Source organism: Mastigoproctus giganteus, chromosome 4 (assembly GCF_048544385.1).
Source record: "Mastigoproctus giganteus isolate SK-2022 chromosome 4, ASM4854438v1, whole genome shotgun sequence".
Classification (NCBI taxonomy): Eukaryota; Metazoa; Arthropoda; class Arachnida; order Uropygi; family Thelyphonidae; genus Mastigoproctus; species Mastigoproctus giganteus.
The window spans coordinates 71662457-71686436 of record NC_143578.1 but is presented as its reverse complement, the minus strand read 5'-3'; the positions used below and the strand labels follow the sequence as shown (position 1 = coordinate 71686436).

Here is a 23980-nt window from a genome sequence, read left to right as displayed (position 1 = left end):
ATCTTATGATTTTCCAACTGTTTTTTGTAATTGGGTATCCAGTTTTCTCTCTGGCTGCCCTGCAGGTGATGGTAGATGGCTTTCTGTCTTCTAACTTCTCCACTGATGCTGATGTTCCCTAAGGTTCAGTTCTTTCCCCCCCCCCTCTTTTTCTCTTGTATATTAATGACCTTCTATTGACCAGAAATCCTATCCACAGTTTTGATGATTGTATTCCACTTTCCAGTTTGAGAAACCTTGCTCTGCACAAACAGCTTCAACTTCTCAAATATCCACTACCAATTCTTTAAATGCCAATCTCCAGGTAATTCTCCAGTGGGGCAAAAATAATTTTGTTGATTTCAAACCTTCTAAAACTCAGTTCTGTCTTTCAAAAAGGATTCTTTTGCTCCTATGCTTATCTTAGATGACACTGATTTCTAGGCAAGATCATATATCTCTGTTGGGGATTACCCTGACTTCTAATCTCTCTTTGCATAAGCACATTACAAATATTGCTTCCTCTGCATCTAAAAAACTGGGTTTTCTCTTTTGCTCTCGGCATTACTTTTCTTCAAAATAGCTGTTCACTCTACAAATCATAAATCTGCTCTACCATGGAATATTGTTCCCACATCTAGGGCGGTGCCCCCAAAACCTCTCTCAGACTTCTACATTCCATTCAAAAGAGGGCAATTAGGTTAACTAATGACTCATCTCTAACAGCGTCCCTAACTGCATGACTGGTGGTTTTTTTTTTTTTTTGGGGCTCTTCTGTCTTTATCTCCTCCCTCTGGAATGGGTCCCCAGAGGAATCTGTTCCACCTTCTGGCGACACTAGGTGGGTCAGAGTCTCTCTTGAGACAGTACGCATTTTTCTGGGACTGGCCCACCTTCCCGTGGTGTGGACGAGTACCCAAAATCATCTGTCCAGGCGACTGATGCTTCTGGGTAGCCAAGTGGCCAGAACATAACAACAGAACACACACATAATACACACAAACGTACGTCACACACATATCTGGCGCATTTGTAATGATACTGTTCTTCACAGAGACACGAAGCGGAGTTGAACAAACGTTCTAGGTGCCGCCCTTACATATACACATGTCCACCTCCACGCTCTTTCTCATAGATGTTTTTGCTGTATGCCTTTTCTATAGATACTTCCACTGTTCTCCTGAATTAGCTTCGATAATTTCCACTCTCTCTCTTCCAAAGCAGTCCGAACATGTGCCGCAACCAATCAATATCCTTTTATTGTCCAAAGTCAAACTCACAGAATCAACTTTTCTTCTTCCTCATTTAACTTTCTTTTTCTGGAACAACCTTCCTTAAATACGTATTTCCTGAAAATTACAATCTACATAAGTTCAAGTCTAATGTCAACAAATATCTTCTTTCATCTCCACAACCTTCAACAGATGCATACATGATACTAAGTACTATGGGTTCTAATACCTCTTGTGTTTGGGGTTTTCATATAAAAATAAAATAAATCACACACACACACACACACACACACACACACACACACACACACACACACACACACACCATTAATATCCAGATAACACTCCATGGATGAGGAAACAGGTCCTATGCATGCAACACATCACAGAACCTGCTATAAATATGCATACTGGACTTCGAACAGACAATTGCAAAAGTGGGCATGCAAGATGATACATTCAACAGAATTAACAGACTTACAACGTGGAATGATAGTAGAATGCCACATAAGCAAGAGTTCTGTATGAGACATCGCAGTCGCTCTGGGGATTCCTAGGTCAACTGTTAGTGATGTCATATGCAAATGGAAGAGGAATGGGACTGAATCAGCCAAAAAATGGCTGGGTAAACCCAGAAAACTAATAGAATGGGACAAGAGAATTCTGCAAAGAACTATGGGCCAAATCATAATTTGCCATTGTCTCAAGTCACACAAACCGTCTGTGAGAGAACTGGGACCAATGTCAGCACTACTACAATACAAAAGACACTCCATGATATGGGTTACAATGGTCGTGCAGCTGTTCACAAGCCACTGATCACCTCAACAAATGCCAGATGCCAATTAACATGGTGTAAGGAATATGAATCCTGGCCTATAGAGCAGTGGAAAACAGTCCTATGGGCAGATGAGTCTAGGTTCACACTATCAGTCTGATGGCAGTTCCTAGGTGTGTGAATGCCAGGGGAACAGTTCCTTCCTAATTGTATCCTCCCAACAATGAAGTTTGGTGGAGTTTCACGGTTTGGCTTGGGCCCAATAGTCGTTATCGACAAAACCATGAATTCTGTGCAATACCAGGACATCCTGGACAATTATGCGCTTCCAACATTATGGCAATACTTTGGGAAGGCCCATACCTATATCAGCACGACAACGTGCCATGCCATATTGCTCGGGTAGTAACAGAATGGTTTGAGCACATGGGTGTGGAAAAGTTGGATTGGCCAGCTCAGAGTTCTGATCTGAACCCTATCTGAACCCTATGACGATCCAATACATCTTTGGGATGTATTGGATCGTCAGGTACATGCACATTTAGATCGCCCAAAGAACAAGGCCGAACTGGTGTCAAGTGATATGTTCTTCCAGTCGGCCTGTGTTAAAGGCCGAGTGGAAGAACATATCACTTGACATTTATAATAAGCTGGTTGAGAGTATGCTGCAAAGATAGAAGGCTGTCATAAAAGCAAAAGGTTTCAGCACAAAATATTAAATGACACAAAAAAAGCACTTTTTTTTGCCTAAAGGCAGGTGTTCGGATATTAATAGAAGGGCAGTGTGTGCTTGTGTGCACGCATGCACGCACGCACGCAGGTCCTGAAGAGTAGAAAGGAAGAATTTGTGAAGTGCTCGAATTTCTTTTGGGTGGAAGATTAAAAAAATGCCTAAGCGGAGATAGAGGTCAAGAATACCTTCAAAAAATAAACTGCATCCTGTGTACTTTAAGATGGCATATCTGTAATTTGGCAAATAAATTCTTTTAATTATTATTACTTTTTAAAATCACACATTTCCCTATCTCACACTGTGCTTTCTATGATTGGAACAAATTCCACCTTACACAGTAACCTCTTGTGCAGGACTAAGTCAAATGCTTTGCTAAAATCCAAATAAACAATGTTAAAATTATTTTCTACATCTAGCCCATGAGAACTGTCAAAACAGCTAAGTAGGTTGGTTAAACATGATTTTTCCCTTTACAATGCTGAACTGACTTCAGAATTCCATTTCTCTATATTGTACTCTTGATGCCTCCATGACTTTTCCTACCACAGAAGTCAGACTGACTGGTCAGCAGTTACCCACTTAACTCTAAGAACTGCCTTTATGCATTGGCAATACATTGGCACTTCTCCAGTCCACAGAAGTCTCTCCTACAGAGTGTCTGAATGATGGGCTAATATGCTGCCTACCTATGAACTATGATTAATTGGAACAAAGAGGGACAGGTTTGTTTATATTGAGTGTTATAATCCAAAGGTGTAAAAAAATTAATGGAAAAAAAATTAAATTTGAGAAACTTCTATCCATTAACATTATATTTCAGCAGTATAGTTTGTGGAATAACTGTCATTTTGCAGGAACATAGCTTAAGAACTACTGGAATAAAGTATAAATTAAATAGGAAATCAAAACCAACAATGCTGCTTTGCAAGAAATTGACAACACAGTCCACATAAATGAATCCTAACATATTGTACATACTGCTGCCACAGCATACTTCCAAAATAGCTAACTGAACTGTCCATTTTATACTGATTCTTTGAATTTTTTTAATCAAAGTAACTCTCTAATTTCTGTATATGTTCTATAGAAATTTGAAACAGAAATTAAATTGTTTTAGACTGGTTTATTCAAAATAATAAAAATAGGAAAAAGTCGAGAAAATATGGAAACTATATTTGATTTCATACTATATTTGATTACTGATTTTAATTTTTAGTTGATTTTAACTAAAAATTAAAATTAGTAATATTTTATTACTTATTTTAATTTTTTTTTCATTAGTAATATTTTTATCTTTCAAAAATATATTGAAAATCAAAATGAATTTTATTATTTTTACATATTTTTTAATATTCTGTAGCAGGTAATAGCAGTAGTAATAGTAATAGTAGAGGCATGTGATGCAAGAAAGCAAGCTTATGTAGCATCAGCCAGAGAAAAAACCCCATTTCACACATCCATTCCCTCTAAAAGTTTGTTCAGCTCCTCCTTGAATTTATTTAAGCTATCAACTTCCACAACGACAAATGGAAGTTTGTTCCAGCAATCAACTACCCGCTGGCTAAAGGCAAATTTCCGCACATATTTTCTACAACTGTCTTTCCTCAATTTGAATTTATGCCCTTGCTCAGATTACAAACCTGAGGTTTGTAATCTGAGCAAGGGGAAGAATCCCATCAGAATTGAGCCTGCTCAACCCATCCACCAAGACCTTATACATCTCAATCAGATCACCTTGCAGGTGCCTAGCCTCCTTAAGTTCTCCATTTTCCAGAACTTAAGCCTTTCTTGGTAAGAAGATCCCTTCATTCCCCCTCACCAATCTTGTGGCCCTTCTCTGTACTCACTCAAGCAACTACTTCCTTCCTAAAATGACACCTCCAGACCTGTATGCAGTACTCAAGGTGTGGCCCAACCATTGCCTTATACAAAGTGATAATCACCTCCTTTTCCTTACTAGCAAAATTTCTGTATATCATTGAAAATACCCCATGACCTGCTCTGGCAGCCTGTCTGCACTGCTCAGAAAACTTCATATCTGACTGCACAATTACTCCCAGGTATTTTTCATTTTCTACCACCTTAAGTGTAGTACCACACAATTGGCACATTTCTCTGGGGTTACTTCTACCCATATGCAGTACTTTGCATTTGTCAATGTTAAACCTCAGCTGCCACTTCTCAGCATCTGCCCAACCTTTCTAGATGCTGTTGCAGTAGCACACTGCCATTAACAACCCTACCAACCTTTGTATCACCTGCAAACTTGGACATTAAGCCTAATATACCTTCAGCAATATCATTGATAAATTTATGAAACAACAGTAGGCCCAACACTGAACCCTGGGGGACTCCACTAATAGCATTAGTCCACGATTTTTTCTATTTTCTTTTTTAAGTTCTGTTTTCTTTTGTAGCCTTTCCATTTTATTTTTAAAAAATTATATCATTATCAACATTCTATGCTCAAATAAAATAACTAAAACTGCTATCATGTGATCAAATTAAATAAAAAAAACAAAAAAACCATGCACTTTTTTTTTTTTTTTTTTTAAATCCTAGTTGCACATCCTGTGTGTTATGAAAATGGAAACCTGATTATGTCATACTTGTGCCAAAAGGATGCTTACCCCTGTTCGACAGTAATGGAGACAAGAGATGATTATTTGATAATTTTCAATACTACATATAATAGTATGATGTACTGAAAATTTTACATGTTTAAATCTATAAAAGTGGTTGAATAAATTAAAAAACAATGGAGATATATTTTCTCTTTCTTAGATGATAAAACCATGGTAGAAACTTTAATTAAGGAAAGATAATCACAAGCTAGATGTAAGAAACTATGCACTCAGTCAAAAAAGTAATTAGCTGATGGAACAAACTTCTAATCTTGTAAAAGTGAAACTAAAAGCATATGTAAAATAGACATTAAAAACAAAGAGGGTCATGAACTTAATTATACAGAATGAGATTATTTATATTAGACTGATATTATATAAGACATTTTTATTCTTGCCAACACTAATAACCTGCATATTAGCATTATGCATTAGTAGAGGCATTTGATGCAAGAAAGCAAGCTTATGCAGCATCAGCCAAAAAAAAAAAAAAAACCCACTTCCACTTCACCCCTCTGTTCGTTCAAAATACCTGTCCAGCTGAGCCTTAAACTTATTTAGGCTGTCAACCTCCACCACAAGGGATGGAAGTCTGTTCCACCAACCAACCACCCGCTGGCTAAAGGCAAATTTCCGCACGTCTATCCTACATCTGTCTTTCCTCAATTTGAATTTATGCCCTCTCAGGTGATTTTTCTGAGCTAGAGGAAGAATCCCATCAGCATTGAGCATGCTTAAACCATTCAAGGCTTTATACACCTCTATCAGATCACCTCGCTGGTGCCTAGTCTCCAGACACTGTAATTTGCAAAACTTAAGCCTTTCTTCGTAAGAGCACCCCTTTGTTCCATTCACTAATCTTGTTGCCCTTCTCTGTACTCGTTCCAGCAGCTCTACATCCTTCTTGAAATGAGGCCTCCAGACCTGTATACAGTACTCTAGGTGTGGCCTGACCATCGCCTTATACAATGGAATAATCACCTCCTTATCCCTGCTGGAAAAATTCCTGTATATCATTGACAACACTCCATGAGCTACTCTTGCAGCCCGTCTGCACTGCTCAGAGAACTTCATATCTGCCTGCACAACCACCCCCAAGTCCCTTTCATTCTCTACCACTGTCAGTGTAGTACCACAGAGTTGATATGTTGCTCTGGGGTTGCTGTTTCCCATGTGTAGTACTTTACATTTGTCAATGTTAAACTTCATTTGCCACCTCTCAGCCCATCTGCTCAACCTTTCCAGATCCTGTTGCAGCAGCATAGTGTCAGTAGTGTCCTTGACAACCCTGCCAACCTTTGTATCGTCTGCAAACTTGGACATTAAGCCCGATATACCATCATCAATATCATTTATAAATACAGCATTTATAAATACAGATATATTAACAACTATCAATATGCAGTTTATTAGGGATGTGGAAATTAAAATGATTTTCCTTGCAAGAAATAACCTTCATGATAATTCAGCCTAAATGAAAAAAAAATCTTTTAAAAATCCGAATATAGATGAAAAAATCTTAAACTTACCTGGAATTTACCATACCAAATGTGCGATCTGTCTCAATGATATGCTTCAGCATGGACACTATGGTAGGCTGAAACAAATGAAGTGGTAACGTTTGGCCAGGTATCAGAACTACACCAGGTAATGCCATAAGTGGCATAGTTTGATGACTATCATCATCTAGGACTACTCTTCCACTTAGCTCCTCAAGGTCTGTTCCCAAGTACTAAAGAAATGTAACAACAAAAAAATAAATAAATAAATAAATAAATACAGTAAATACAAGAAAAATTAAAAACAAAAAAGAGAAAACATGAGCTGCTAAAACATAAATAGCACAAAAGTAAGACAAAAATGCATTTCCTTTCACAAGTATGCATCATGTTTTTTTTTTATTCATGTGAGGACCAAAAGAGGAAGTATGAACAGACAGACATTTTTAAAGGTACTTTCAAAGCAATATCAACAAATTGTATATTTACAGATTCTCCTGAAAGTTGAGAGAGAGATTCTGCCATTTTCAAACTGTAATAAGTAAAAGTAGCCCTTTTTATATTTACAATAATTTCAAATACCAGCATAAGAGGGCACACCTTTTAACAAGGTCTGAGGCAATGTGGGCTTACACAAACTAAAAAGTTTTTAAAACAAAATTTTTATTTTTGGCATTATTATTTCCCTTTAGAAATAAGTGAAATATTTTTCACTTATTTTAAAAGTGAAACATTAATCCCACTAATGTTTCACTTTAAAATCAAAATAGAAACAAATTAATATTTAAAGCATTTATGTAATTAGTTTTTCAATTTTTATAAACTTCAAATTCCTTGAAAAAAACTCACTCCAGGTGGCTCAGTACTGTTAGAAAACTCACTTGCAAAAGAGGTAAAAATATCGTTTATCTGTGCCTAATAATATGTATACATACAAATTATCACTATCCCTCATGTATGTATGTAGTACTCCCTTATATATTTATGTTCACTTAATTAACACTTCCTAAACCATATTAGCAAATGTAAACTGAATCTATTCTGTCACTACACAGGCAGAACCTGGTGTACCACAACCACTTTCAATGCTTGTTTGCTTACTCAATAATCTGCATCCTGGCAGAATTTAAGTACCCAGTGAATTATCAGATTGTCATAGGAAGGTACTGAGATTTCAACATGATTAAAAAAAAAGTTTGTATCCATGTGCAACAGTGCCTTATTTCATGTGACTTTCTTTTAGGTATTTTTTTTTTTTTTTAATAGGAACTAACTTCAACTTCAGTTAAATAATTTTTCTATTTATACCCTAGGATGATCATCATATAAGGTCAGAGGAGTTCATAAGGTAGAGAGAATACAAGAATTCAAGAAAACAGTGAGTGACTAGGAATTAAATGCGGGAACCTTTTGTACTCACAGGATAAGGGTCAAGAAACACTTCAAACACTATTATATATATTACTGCTCAATACATGATATAACCCCTCAAAGATGGCACCCTTGAAATTAAATGTAATAAGAGATTAAACCTGCACTCCATGTAGATTTTTAAAGGCAAAAGATGATTGTGTAATCTCTTATTACAATCAGTTAACTCTCATGTATGTTTTTCTTCCAAGAAATTACTCTTGAAATTATCAAACAAATGTGAATGAATTTTCTCTAAAGGGAACTGAGAGTTGCACAGCTTTAAGGTCCAGGGAAAGAATCCAAAAAATGTCAGCAGGAGTTTTCTGTGCCATTAAAAAGATTGTCAATTAAACAACCTTTTTAATGGCACAGAAACCTTTCCTGCAAAATTGTAGTGACTGGTCAATTATTTGACAATCCAACTCCACAACATCTGGAGTTAGATTGTTTTAATCTAACTTCAGATGTCATCTAGAGTTAGATAAAAGCAATTTAATTGTGATGGAGTTAGATTAAAACATTTTTTTATCTCATTGATTTCAGTAATGATTATACAGGTAACCCTCGTATAACATGGTAGTTAAGTTTCTATAAAATCTTGTGTGCGAAACTGTGTTATACGGGACTAAGAACCAGTACAAAAAGGGTAGTTACGTTCCAAGAGCTAACAAAAAGACACCATTTCATTAACAAAACTGACAAAAATACACCATTCTAGATTTCGTGTATCTTCTGCTCTCTTTAAAAAATCATTAATCTGGGATTGTTTGCTTTTGCTTCATAGAGCTTTGTAATTTCAACGTATGGAACTAAGCATTTTTGAAACTCCTTTTGAACTTTGGGCCCCTTTCAGTCAAAGAATCTGAATTCAAAAAATAAGATTCTAGTTGAATAAAAATAAAAAAAATTTTGTTTATACTCCGGGACGACCACACAAGGTAGAGAGAATACAAGAAACAGCACCGTATTCAGCAGTCACGGGCTTGAACCCGGGTCACTCAAGGCACATGTACCTATGTACCTGTGTACCAGTGTGCCTGACCACTCAGCTACGGCGACCTCCTTACTTCTTTACTACGGCGGCCTCCTTAATTTTTAGCATAAAATTTGGCAGTTCATAATTTATCTGCGCTATCATCCTCTGAATTTATTTGATTTGCCTCCAATGCCATTTCCACCAAATGCGCTTCACCAGCCTCTTTTTCTACCATTAATCCTTGAATGTCTTCAATAATAATATCTTTTTTTTTTTTAAGAGCATCAGCAACTAAGGCTATGTTGCTGTGTGTTGAAATTGCATGCGTTCTGAGGTCGATTTTCTATTTTTCTGGACAAAAAACCAGAGTTTCTGGGAGAGAAAACTATGCTACCCTCGCCTGAGACCGACTAACTCAGCCACATTGTGAAAAAGACCCAAAAAAATTTCTCCCATCATCAACGGGATTCGAACTTATATCTTTCCCACCCGGTGTGAGGATGACGGCGATTCTACCATGAGGGTATCAGTAGTCATATCATCAAAAGCTTCCCCTCCTTAGCAAGTTCTACTATCGCATGGATTCCATTTTCTGTTGGTTCAACCATATTTCCTGAATGAACTGACTCTGGCCATACACTTTTCCAACATGCATTTAATGTTGAGAGTTTTACTTCTTTGAGCGATAAAGCTCTAATTCTAATACAGCACACAATCGAAAAATGTTTCCATGCCTCCATCACTTCGATTCAAAATCAATTTTTCCAAAATACATTGTAACGATTTTCTGATGTAATGAGTTTCAAAGGTAGATATAATGCCTTGATCTAATTAAAGAAGTTGTACTAGATGGTAGGAACATTACTTCAATGTTTGGATGACTTAAATCATTTGGATGGCCTGGCACGTTAACCAACAGTAATAAACTTCGAAATCTAGATTTTTACACTAGTTCAACAAGCAGCACAAGTTCAATAGCACAGAACCTAACCAGGGATTTCCCAGTAATTTTTTTTGCAGCGAGCCAAAAGTGGGATTGACAAAAAAAAATAATGGAAATGTTGAAAAATTACATCCAACATAATAGCACAGTTTTTCCCCTCACAAAAGCTCAAATATATCGTGTTCTGCAAGGTCGCCACAATTCTCTGTGTTATTGCGAGGATTGCCGCACTTTATCAATCATGTTAGAGCGAAACTGTGTCGTAGAAGTATTGCGGAGGGTTGCCTGTATATGCTTGGGATGACATTATTAATATATGATGTGCAACTGCATTTTTTAGTGTTCATCTGCATGTTTGTTTTGATAATAAAAATCAGTGGATCTGTAATGTAGTAATTAATTCTGTAATGTAGTCAACTTGTTGAAGTAGTCAGGGTTTTTTTTTTTTTTTTTTTTTAAATGAATTTTGCTACTTTGTGCAGCATCTTTTTGCAAATTTATGTAACCAAACCTTAATGCAATAACAATACTGGGTGTGGTTACATTATGGAAATTGATTACAGTGTTAAGAGCAACAAAATATCATGTGCTTTTTTCGAAGTGCTCAGACAACTTTTTGAACATCCTACCATTATTTAATTAAGTTAGGTTACCTAAAAGGTCTTAAGCAATGTGATTGCTAAGCAGCCAACTTAATGTACGTAAGTAATTCTAAAGGATCACTGTTGTTTTGTTTGTTTGTTATTTGGATTTTAGGAGCACTAGCAACTAAGGCCATATTGCTCCGGGATATGCGGTGGTCATTCCCTGACCTTCCCGCATCCTCCATATTTGGTGGTGACGGGCTCGAACCCCGGTCTAATCAAGAAGCGTGTGCTAGGCACTGCTGCTCCTTCCCACCTGGCTACGGAGGCACCTAAAAGGATCACTGGGTTGATTTGATACCTGAAAAGTTATCTTGGAGCTCTTAAGAAAGTTTATTTTGAAATAAAATAAAAAATTTTTTGTTACTGTTTAGTATTACAGTCAACTTCTGTAATGTAGTCAACTTGTTTAAAATTTACATAACCCAATTTATAAAAAAAGGAGAAGCCTGCAATCAAGAAATGAAACTGAAAAAGTAGCAAAGTGAGAAGTGCAATGCTTAATTATTGTATGGAACATTATTCTTGCAGGAGAATACAGACTGTTGTTTACTAATTAAACTTCAGTTTGTGATCTTTAGTCAGTTTCTGTAACCTAATTGTACACAGCATGATATTATATAAAAATAACATGCTGTGTACAGTGCTGAAATTTGTAGTGGAATATATACTGAAATTTGCAAAAGGAGAAGTCTGTAATTCAGAAATACATGAAAAACAAAGTAGCAAAAGCACAGGGAAAATACAGTTGACTGTCCTGCAAAACATTACACTCGCACTGTGTTACCTTAGAAATATAATTTTGTCTCTCACTCTGCAAAACATCATTTGCTTAACACAGTGCACTGTCTTTCACCTTGTTCAAAATTCTAAACGATTTCCCTGGCCAATACTATTTCAGGGAGTTTCACATAAGGAGGACCTATGAAGTTGATGACATAATTCTGGCAGTCTACTGCTAAGAATTATGATGAGCTATGTGCACTCATAAATTATGCTCATATTTTGTGACGTGTCGGCTTTCAATCATGAGTACTAGAAACCAATGAAAACATCATATAGTTGGATTGTCAGCTAACTCACCAATCATTCTAATTTTACGAGAAAGCTTTACTGTGGAGTTAAAAAGGTTGTTTAGTTAACTCTTGTTGAAAATTCAAAATATTGTCCTGCAACCACATTTTTCCTGACTTTCAATAACTACTTCTTACAGGCAGGCCTTAAAACTACCCAATGAAGGTTCAATCTTCTACTGAAAAATAATGAATCAGCGAATAAATCAGGAGAACTGCATGTTTTAACATCAATGGTTTTGCCTCACGTGCTGAAATTTCTAACAAATCAGAATTTAACACAAAATGAGATGCTTTTATATACTAAATAAAAAGATAAAATGTTACATATTTTTAACTAATTACTTTTAAATGCAATAAAGCTTACTGAATGCAGTGCTGGAAGTGAAGTATCATAAGAAACATCAGGTAAATTGGTTCCTCCTTTGGATTCATCCTTGACATAGTCATCATTATTGTCCATAAATTCTTCTAAAAGAAACATTTGAAACTCAGAAAATGACCAATGCTTTAAAAAAAAATGAATAAAAAAAAGTAATAAAAAATCTTTCCAGTTTTTAATATAGGAAAACTGAAGGGGTATTTCAACACAGCAGGTAAAAAATAAAATTTGTATACATTACCTGCAATTAATTTCAACCATGGAAAGACAGGTGCTCTCACTGAAGATCAAGTGCGAGCCTTTGATACTAAGGCTTGGACTTACATTCAATTTACAAACAAATACTTATCATAGTTCTCACTAAGTTGTTAATATCTTTCTAAATTGTATAGCATCACCTATAGATGAATCCATTATACACTGAAAAATCTAAGACACCACCAGCATAGTTGCTTCATAGCTACTGGCTTCTCATCAGCTAGCAGGTGGTCTCTATTAGTGAATGTATTCTGAATATATGTCTCAAGTTAAACATAGTGAAAACAGAATATCTCGCAGTGATTAAAACTGAATGTTGATAAGGCAATATTGAACTGAAAATAGGGTGACATAATCCCAAAGATTAAAAAGAAAGACACTGAAAGTGAAAATGCCAGACAAGTACCGAGGGTCCCATACCTTCAAAAATTTTTATTTTCATTTTAGTTTAATATATATATCATAGTATTTCATGATTATTGTAAATTGACGATTAAGGTAGGAGTAACAAAACAGATAACTGTAAGATATTTCTGTTACAATGATTTTGCATTAAGCTGCCTCTTATTAATTGTGAATTGGTATTTAGTAAAACAAAACCTTCAGAACATTGATTAATCAAGAATTAATTCACTTTTCAAGAAAAACAAAGGGGAGAATAAAAAAATAAGTAATACAAAGAATAAACTGGAAAATACAGGTATAAATTTTATTGTACAGTTTAAAAAAACAATTATTTTGAAATTTCTGTTTATTAATTTCAAACATTACCTTCATTTTGAAAATATCTGCACTATTTTTACTGAATAGAGCAAATCAATGATTGAAAATACTAGTAAACTAATCTAGATATTTTTCTGATGAACCTATATTCTTCACAATGGAAGTTTTCTGTTTTTAAGAGGATAATCATTAAATTTTTTGCAAGAAATCTTTCATATTGAAATCAGTCAGAATTATAGCCTTTATTTATTGCACAGACCATTCAACTGAGCACTTACAAGTGAGAATTGCCTTTTCAAGTTTGCACTGTATCCTTGAATGCTGAATATTTGCAAATTTTTAGGAGCTCCGAAAAATAGTCTGTGTCCATACAATTCTTCAAGAAATAACACCACTGTATGTGCAAAGATTCATTAAAAAAAAAATTTCTTCTTGGTTTTCAATGAAAAACTTAATGTTAGAGTACTGGCCTATTAATACATTATCAACAATAATTATTAGCATCAGCATTAGTAAAGGCACATGAGGCAAGAAAGCAAGCTTATCATCAGCAAAAAAAAAAAAAAAAAAGAAAAAGAAAAAACCCTTCTCATTTCACCTATCCACTCACTCCAAATGTTTGTCTAGTTGTGCCTTGAATCTATTTAAGCTATCAACTTCTACAACGGCAGATGGAAGTTTGTTCCAGCAGTAACCACCCGCTTGCTAAAGGCAAACTTCCACACATCAATCCTACAATTGTCTTTCCTCGATTTGAATTTATGCCCTCTCAGGTGATTATTCTGAGGAAGAGGAAGATCCCATCAGCATTGAGCATGCTCAAACCATTCAAGGCTTTATACACCTCTATCAGATCACCTCGCTGGTGCCTAGTCTCCAGACACTGTAATTTGCAAAACTTAAGCCTTTCTTCGTAAGAGCAACCCTTTGTTCCATTCACTAACCTTGTTGCCCTTCTCTGTACTCGTTCCAATAGCACTACATCCTTCTTAAAATGAGGCCTCTAGACCTATACATATTACTCAAGTTGTGGCCTGACCATTGCCTTATACAAGAAGATAATCACCTCCTTATTCCTGCCAGAAAAATTCCTGTATATCATTGACAAGACACCATGAGCTACTCTTGCAGACCATATGCACTGCTCAGAAAACTTCATATCTGCCTGCACAATTACCCCCAACCACTGTCAGTGTAGTACCACATACATTTGATACATTTGCATTTTAATATTAGCCAATGTTAAACTTCAGTTGCCTCCTCTCAGCCCATCTGCTCAACTTTTCTAGATCCTGTTGCAGCAGCGTACTATCATTAGTGTCATTAACAATCCTGCGAAACCCCGTATCGTCTGTAAACTTGGACATTAAGCCTAATATACCATCATCAATACCATTAATAAATGATCCCGCAGTGCTTCTTTAACCAGTGCCTCCATTAATTTCTCTGGAACAGAAGTTAAACTAACAGGTTTGTAATTACTTGTGTCTCCCTTTGATCCTCCTTTGTGAATTGGGGTCACATTTGCATATCTCTAGTCCATGGGTACCTCCCCTGAGTCCAAGGAAGCTCTCATAATTATGACTAAGGGTTTGCTTACTTCCTTTTCTACCTCTTTTAATATAACTGAATAGATCCCATCCACCCCAGGTGCCTTTCTTATGTTTATCTTCAACAATTTCTCCTCCACTTTGCTCTCAGTTATTACAAAATTATCTAGCTCACTGCCAGAGTTAAATTCACCTCTAGCATTCACTCAATATCAAGTGAACCAATCTGATTCATCCCCTTCCTTCTAGAGTTTACATAAGTAAAGAAAATACTGTCTCAGACCTCCGTAATCACCTTTACAAAAGCAAAAACTCTTCCCTTTAACTCTGATGGTAGTTACCTCTTCAACACACTGTGTTCATTGCCACCTAGTGGTTACTTTAACTGCAGATTCTTAATGCATGCAGAATCTCTACTGATAATCAGATCAAGAGTATTACTCCCTCTAGTTGCCTTCAGAACATGCTGCTATAGAAAACAATCTTAGTTACCTCTGAGTAAATCCCACTTCAACACACTGTGTTCACTGCCACCTAGTGGTTACTTTAACTGCAGATTCTTAATGCATGAAAAATCTCTACTGATAATCAGATCAAGAGTATTACTCCCTCTAGTTGCCTCCCGAACATGCTGCTATAGAAAACAATCGTCCAATAAATCCACAAAAGCCTTGCTAGTGTATGAGTGACCAACCCATAAATTCCAGTCAATATCTGGGAAATTAAATTCCTCCATTATAAGACACACTGATTTACTAGCCCACTATTTCCCTGTACAGTTGTTGACTATACTCATCAGAGTCATTAGGCCTATAACACACTCCTACTCTAAATTTTGTTTTCCCAGTGCTTGTCATACCAAACTGACTCAACATACCCTTTCAGTATTCAACTTGATGAAACCAGATATTTCTCAATGTAATCAGCTTCTAGCTTTTGTTCGTTTCCAACATATGAATATCATCAAAGAAGAATTTTTATTTTGCGAACCTCTCCAAGAAACTACGAAAGGCACTGACATATTTAATATGTTGAAAATTTTTTTTGGAAAACAACATTTTGACTGGAAATTAAAACTTGGCAGTACTGGTACGGATGGAGCACCGGCAATGCTTGGAAATACTTCTGGATTTGCTGGTTTAGTAAAAAAAGAAATTCCACAAACTGTTGAAACTCACTGTATATTACATCGACATGCTTTAGCATCCAAAACTCAATCTCTAAACTCAATCAAGTCTTAAAAATTGTAGTAAACGTCATCAACTATTATCAGATCCTATGCTTTAAACCACCGAATTTTCAAAGAATTATGTCAAGAAATGGAAGCACAACATGAAATTCAATAATTTCTGTTGAACTTCTGTTCCAGGAAAAATAATGGAGTCACTAGTTAAAGAGGTGATACAGGATCACCTAGACAAGACTGCAGTAATAATTCAGACACAGCACAACAAATCTCTGTTGTTTGTTATTTAGGAGCATTAGCAACTAAGGCCATATTGCTCCGGGGATAGGCGATGGTCATTCCCTGACCTTGCCGCATCCTCCGTATTTGGTGGTCATGGGCTCGAACCCCAGTCTAATCAAGAAGCGTGTGCTATGCACTGCTGCTCCTGCCGACCTGACTACAGAGGCACCTCAGACACAGCATGGGTTTGTTAAGGGGAAGTCTTGTCTGACCAATTTGATTGGATAATATGATGTGGTCACAAAGGAACTGGATGCAAAATATTTTGATATCATATACTTGGATTTCAGGAAAGCTTTTGATATTGTTGCACATGAAAGACTGATGTTCAAATTGGAGCGGTATGGCATTAAGGGCAAGTTGCTGCAATGGATAAATGGATGGTTGAGTGGGAGACAGCAGAGATTGGTAAAAAATGGACACTGCTTTACATGGGCTAATGTTATTAGTGGAGTCTCCCAGGGTTCAGTGCTGGGCCCATTGTTGTTATGTGTATTTATCAATGATATCGATGAAGATATATCAGGGTTAATGTCCAAGTTTGCAGATGATACAAAGGTTGGCAAGGTTGTTAATGACACTAAAGACAGTATGCTACTGCAACAGGATCTAGAAAAGTTAGGCAGACGGGCTGAGAAGTAGCAACTGACGTTTAATATTGACAAATGCAAAGTACTCCATATGGAAAGCAGTAACCCAAGAGAAACGTACCAACTGTGTGGTACTACACTCAGGGAGGTGGATAATGAAAAGACCTGGGGTTAATTGTGCAGTCATATATGAAGTTCTCTGAGCAGTGCGGATGGGCTGCCAGAGCAGGTCATGGAGTTTTGTCAATGATATATAAGAATTTTGCTAGCAGAGACAAAGAGGTGATTATCCTTTTTGTATAATGCAATGATCAGGCCACACCTTGAGTAGTGTATACAGGTCTGGAGGCCTCATTTTAGGAAGGCTATTGAGTAGCTAGAATGAGTAAAGAGAAGGGCAACAAGATTGGTGAGAGGAACAAAGGAGTGCGGTTACGGAGAAAGGCTTAAGTTCAGCAAGTTGCAGCATCTTTAGATTAGACACCTGCGAGGTGATCTGATCGAGGTGTATAAGACCTTGAATGGTTTTAGCGGGCTCAATGCTACCAAGATACTTCCGCTTTTTTCAGATTAAGAACCTGAGGGGATATAGATTCAAATTGAGGAAACGCAGTTGTAGAATAGATGTGCGGAAGTTTGCCTTTAGCCAGTGGGTAGTTGATTGTTGGAACAGACTTCCATCTGTTGTTGTGGAAGTTGATAGCTTAAATAAATTTAAGGCTGAACTTGACAAACATTTGGAGTGATCAGATGGGTGAAATGGGAAGGGTTTTTTTTTTTTTTTATGTACAGGCCAAATAACAGTAAACTAAATAACATAGAGCAAACTGGAAAGCAAGTTACCGAGAATTTAAAGATGTGTTTTGGATGAATATGGAACACACGGAAATACATGAGCTGTGTTAGGATAACTAAGAGCAGGAAGAGCTGCATGAATACTTGGAAGTACACCAATGATAGGAGCACAGTCAATTAATTTGATAAATCTGGTGTTGGTCATATTATCAAATGAAGACATTGTGGAAATATTAGAGACATGGTGTCACTCAGATATAAGGGATGCAGAATTTTAATATGGGGGGTACAAAATTTACAAAAAGAACAGACAGGACAGGAGGGGGTGTATTATGTTTTAAGTCAAGAACATAAAATCTAAGGCAGTGCATCCAGTTGGCATGAGTGGCCAATGCAATGTTCAATCAGTCTTGCGCAACAACACACTGGGAAAACAAAAATGAGAGTAGGAGTGTGTTACAGGCCTAATGACTGCAATGAGTACAACAAACTATACAAAAAAATAGAGTGGGCCAGTAAATCAAAATGTTTTTATAATGGGGGATTTTAACTTTCCAGATATTGACTACAACTTGTGGGTTGGTCATTCACACAGCATGTTAGAGAGGCAACAAGAGAGAGTAATATTCTTGATCTGATTATCAGCAGTGATTATTCATGCATTAAGAATCTGCAGATAAAAGAACCAGTAGTTATTTTATCAATATTCTGTGATCACTAGGCAGTGATCACAGAATATTGATGTGGGATTTACTTAAAGATTTATAATCGCCAAGGTTCAAGGGAAGGATTTTTGCTTTCATAAAAGAGACTACCGTAGTCTCAGGCAGTTTTTAAATTTTATACAGTGGGACAAACTAATGACGTTACTAACAACAAATTCTAAATGGGAAGCATTAAGAGAAGATATCATAGAAACTACTAGGCTTTTCATACCAACTAAGAAATACCAATTAGACTTAAATGGATGTTAGATGAACTAATGAAACACATAGCAGAGAAGAAAATTGTATGGGATGCATATAAATTATCAGGTGAATACAGCAGACAAACTAGTCTGCAATCAGGTCATAAAAAAGGTTAGGATAGCCAATGTAGATTGGCTAACCTAACCTAATAAACAGCAAAGACTTCTCTACTAGACAGAAGGGGATGAACCACATTGGTCCACTTGATATCAATGATTTAACTGTTGATCTTGTTCAGGTTGCTGATAACCTGAAGAGGTATTTTGTATCAACATTCACATAAGGAATTCTTTAAGGAACTGAATTATCAAACTCTAACAGGGAGCTAAATGGTTTTGTTAATTGTTTTATGGTTGTGACCTCTATAAATGTGGAAAGTAGAACAGAAACTGTTGATGTTAAACATAAAAAAGGAATCTGGGGCGGATGAGATCTATCCACTTATATTAAGGCAGGCAGCAATGGAAGTAAGCAAACCAAGAGCCATAATTATGAGTAATTTTTGATTCAGAGGAGGTCCTTTAGACTGGAGATGTTAGTATGTCTCCCCAATTCACAAATCAAAGGGTTACATGAGTAATTACACATCTGTTAATTTAACTTCTGCTCCAGGGGGGGGGGAAATCACAGGTTAAAGAAGTAATGCAGGATCATCTACACAGGAGTACAGTTATACTTCAGTCTCGGCATGAGTTTATTAAGGGAAGATGTTGTCTGGCTAATTTGAGTGGATACTGTGGTACAGCAACAAAAGAACTGGATGCAAAAAGTAATTTTGATATCATATACAGTAAGCATCGGTTATAATGATAACTGGTTATTAGAATCAGCCACTGAATAGAATCAAATTTCGAAGAACCAATCCAAATCAATAAAATGCACTTCACTTTCATCATTTACTAGAATCACATTTTCAGTTATAAGAATCAATTTTGAATGCCTCTGTGATATTTTTCTAAAGCACATTTCTGGAGGTCACAACCATAAAACAATAAAAACAATTTGAAGTTTCCGGTTTATTGAGGTTTTCTGTTAGTGCAATAAATGGGTAGTAAACTCTTATCTTATTCATTTGTGATAATACTGATAGCTGGAATTCTGTGTTTTCACGTTATTATGGTGAAATTTGTTTCCCCATCGCTGAAATCTGCTCTTCATTTCTATATCTAAACTTCATCCCACTTGCGTGTGTCGTGTTAGTTCCAATTTGTGTGTGCCATGTGCTTTGTTATTGATTGAATCTTTTTTACTGTTTTAAATTTTACCACCAAAAAAAAAATGTTAGTGAACAGACAGAGCGAATTTGAGTGTAAAAAGATAAGTTACAAATTAAACTTAGGCAATATGTCTCAAAGGGAAGCGGCAGTAAAATTAGGAGTGCCTCAGTCATCTTTAACAAAATCACGTCACACATTAAACACTAATGTGATTAGTGAAACCAGAAAAAGGAAGCGTGAAGGGAAATGCCAAACAGTAGGTGAAGCTTTGTTCGTTTAGTTCAAACAGGCCAGCTCATTTAATGCACAAATCAATCATAGCATTCTTCTTCAAAAATGCTAATGATTTTGATGAAAATCTACACGAAGAATTTAAGGCAATGGACAGAGGGCTGACAAGATGGAAGGAGAAGCATGATATTGTTTACAAAAAAACTTCACAGAGAAAAACAGGATTCCAATGGTTCTGCAGCTGGCATCTCATTGAAAACCTCTTGGCAAACTGTGTTAAGCACTTATAATCCTGAAGACATTTTTAATACAGATGAAACAGGGTTGTACACAGGTCTACCCCAGACCACTGCATGATTTTTAAAAATTCCTCTGTGTCTGGAGGAAAGAAGATCAAGGACAGGATTACAGGTCTTTTAACATGCAACATAACGGGAACAATCAAGATGAAGCCGTTAGTTATTAGCAAGAGTAAATCACCTAGATGTTTTAAAGGAGTAAAACAGCTGCCTGTTGAATATGCCAATAATACTAATGCTTGGATGAGAGCTTCTTTATTTGAAGATTATCTTCATAAATGGGATTTGAAATTGGATAAGAAGAACAAAAAAAATTGCATTGGTTTTGGACAACTGCCCAGCTCATTCAAAGTTGACTTTCAAAAACATTGAATTAGTTTTTCTACCTTCAAATACCACATCACTGATTAAACCTCTTGACCAGGGAATAATAAAAACCTTTAAGACCTTTTATAGATCGGATATGAGGCGAAGAATCATCCAGTCTATAGATGAAGGTTTGGTAACATCATCCGATATCGCAAAACAGTAACTGTTCTAGATGCACTTCATATGACAATGAGTGCCTGGAAAAGTTTCTGAAACATGAATTAGCAATTGTTTAAAAAAAATGTGAATTAATCATTCATGATGGACAATTAAGTCACGATACTGATCACGTTAAAAAGCCCGAAGATATGGGTGGACGTAGATCTGCAAGTTACTACAGCTTTAACAGATGAAGAAATTGCCCAGTCTGTTACTGATAATTTTGCCCAAGGAGGAGGAAAACGAAGATGAATCCGAACGAATTCCAGTTACAAAACTGGCAAACTCATGAAGCTATAGCAGTCCTGAGGAGAGCACTGGAAGAAACTGGTGCAAGTGATTGTGAATATAGACTTTTATACAATATTGAAAAATCTATAAATAGACTTTGTAATGATAATTTAAAGCAATCTAAAATAAGTGACTATTTTAAATTATAATAATATTACAAATTGTTATGTTTAATTAACATGTATATTAATTAAGATATGTACGCAAGTATAAATTTATTTTTATTTTGTTCAGAACGTAAAAATCGAAATATTCTTCCAATTTTTACATATCATTTAACTGGTAATAAACCTTCGGTAATAAAGTGCAAATTTTTGCTTTATATATTTATTTTTATAGCCTCTGGATAATATTTGTCAATTTTCACTTATTAGAATTGCCATTCATTAGAATCAAAATTCAATTTGCAAACGTGATCACTATAACCGGTGCTTACTGTACTTGTATTTCAGGAAAGCTTTTGATACTGTTGGACTTAAGACTGCTGTACAAATCGGAGCAGTGTGGCATTAAGGGCAAGTTGCTGCTATGGATAAAAGGATGGTTGAGTGGGAGAAGACGGTGATTATTAATAAATACTGCTCTTTGTGGCCTAATGTTATTAGTGGAGTCTCACATGGTTTGGTGCTGGGCCCATTGTTCTTTTCCATATTTACTAATGATATTGAAGTTATATTATGCTTAATGTCTAAGTTTGCAGATGAACAAAAGTTGGCAGGATGGTTATTGACAGCAAATGAGGGTATGCTGCTGCAATAAGATCTAGAAAAATTTAGGCAGATGAGCTGAGAAATGGCAATTGAATTTTAACATTGACAAATGCAAGGTACTGCACATGGTTAGCAGCAATGCCAGAGTAATGTACCAATTGTGTTGTACTACTCAAGGTAGTGGAAAGTAAATAGGATCCAGGCACAATTGTGCAGTTAGATATGAAGTTCTCTGAGCAGCGCAGACAGGCTGCCAGGGCAGCTCATGGGGTTTTGTCAATGATATACAGGAATTCTGCTAGCAGAGATAAGGTGATTATGCTTTTGTATAGGGCAATGGATGGCCTCGCATGGTTTGATGCTGGGCCCTTCGTGTAATGCGCACATCTTGAGTACTGCATACAGGACTCGAGGCTTCATTTTAGGCAGGATGTAGAGCTGCCGGAACAGGTTCAGAGAAGGGCAACAAGATTGGTAAGGGGAACAAGGAGTTGCTCTTACCAAGAAAGGATCTAGTTCTACAAACTACAGCCCCTGGGAGACTAGGTACTTGTAAGGGGATCTGATTGAGGTGGTATTATGTGCAGGTTACTACTATGGATAAAGTTTGCTTTGAATGGCTTAAGCAAACTCAATGCTCATTAGATTCTTCCTCTTACTCAGACTATGCACGAGAGGACAAAATTCAAATTTAGGAAGGATGATTGCAGAATAAATGCATGAAGTTTGACTTCAGCCAACAGATAAAATTTTTTGTGGACCATGCTTCCATCCATTGTTGTGGAAGTGGATAGTTTGAATAAATTCAAGGAAGAACTAGACTAAGCATTGTCTAGTGCTTCCTTGGATAGGCAAAATGGATTTTTTTTCTTCTTTTGCTTAAGTTGTATAAGCTTGCTTTCTTGTTTCATTTGCTACTACTAATACTAGTGCTAATAAATTTATTGAATGGCGGTTGTTGCTTTTTTTTCTTTTATGTACAGGCCAAATAACAGTAAAGTGAATAAATATCAGTTAAAACCTCAAATTGAAATTAAGTGGGAGGGGAATACATATTACGGCCAAAGTGTTATAGCCTTGAACAGCAGATTTTTTGGGGGGGAGGGGGGTAGATTGGGGAGAGAACTCCACAGTATGCATTCATCTCCATAGAGTGACTTGATGTTGGCTGCAAAGGTAGCAGATTGTGATTGGTCTGTGGGAGCTGTATACTCTCAGATTACTATTTCCTGGAGTTGGACAGACTGTGATCACCTCTGGAGCCCTGAGAGAAGGCTACATTTATGCTGACTGAATCTAGCCTTTCTGTTTTGAAAACAATGATCTACGTAGTTGGGGAAGAGGGCAATTTTATGGGGAGGCAGTAACTTTGCCAATATTTTTGCTGATATTAATGCCCGAGTTGTTGTGTTGGTTGAACTAGACCTCTATGAATCTTCCCCAGGAATGATAGGAGATCTGGAGGAGGAGGATCTTAGGATTCTTAAGGTTAAAGGTATGGCTCTCGCAGATACTATGAAATTTCACATCTCTTCTCCCCCCAGTGTGTGTTCAGCTATACAGTTATCTAGCCTGTGATAAGAATGCCTAATGCAGTGGTCACCAAACTTTTTTGGTCACACACCCACCCCGGAATAAAAAATTAAATATATGTTTAATATATATATATATTTTTTTTATAAATCATTTACATGGAAGGCATTATATCTAAAATCACATTAATTTTAAAAGATCACAAATAAAAAAATACAAAACAAAATTAAATTGAAAACAAAATACATGTACTTGAACGTGCATGATTGATAACATGATCAAACAAAGCTGTGCAATCAAACAAATCCGTACATTGAAGTATTAAAAAACATTTATTTATAATTTTTATTTTCGATTACGTTTCAAAAAACTAAAAAGTTTTCATAATTAATAAATATTGATTTATTGCAGATCATCTCACGCACCCCACTTTGGAGACCACTGGCCTAGTGTAGCATTAGCATATAGGTTAGTGCAATTGTGCATCAGTTTAATTCATAGCCATCTACAAAAGTAGTAAAATTGGCATCATTTTAATTATAT

The 23980-nt window shown here is 36.2% G+C and overlaps 1 protein-coding gene across 1 annotated transcript in view; it reads right to left on the bottom strand.

Moving 5' to 3' along the window:
- LOC150086827 (protein cereblon-like) overlaps window positions 1-23980 on the bottom strand; it is a 204849-nt gene that overhangs the window by 158523 nt on the left and 22346 nt on the right. Inside the window, exons 2-3 of the mRNA XM_090371601.1 lie at window positions 12262-12365; window positions 6876-7078 (exon numbers count right to left, since the gene is read on the bottom strand). Of these exons, the coding sequence (XP_090227727.1) occupies window positions 6876-7078; window positions 12262-12365 (307 nt within the window). The remainder of the gene's footprint in view (window positions 1-6875; window positions 7079-12261; window positions 12366-23980) is intronic.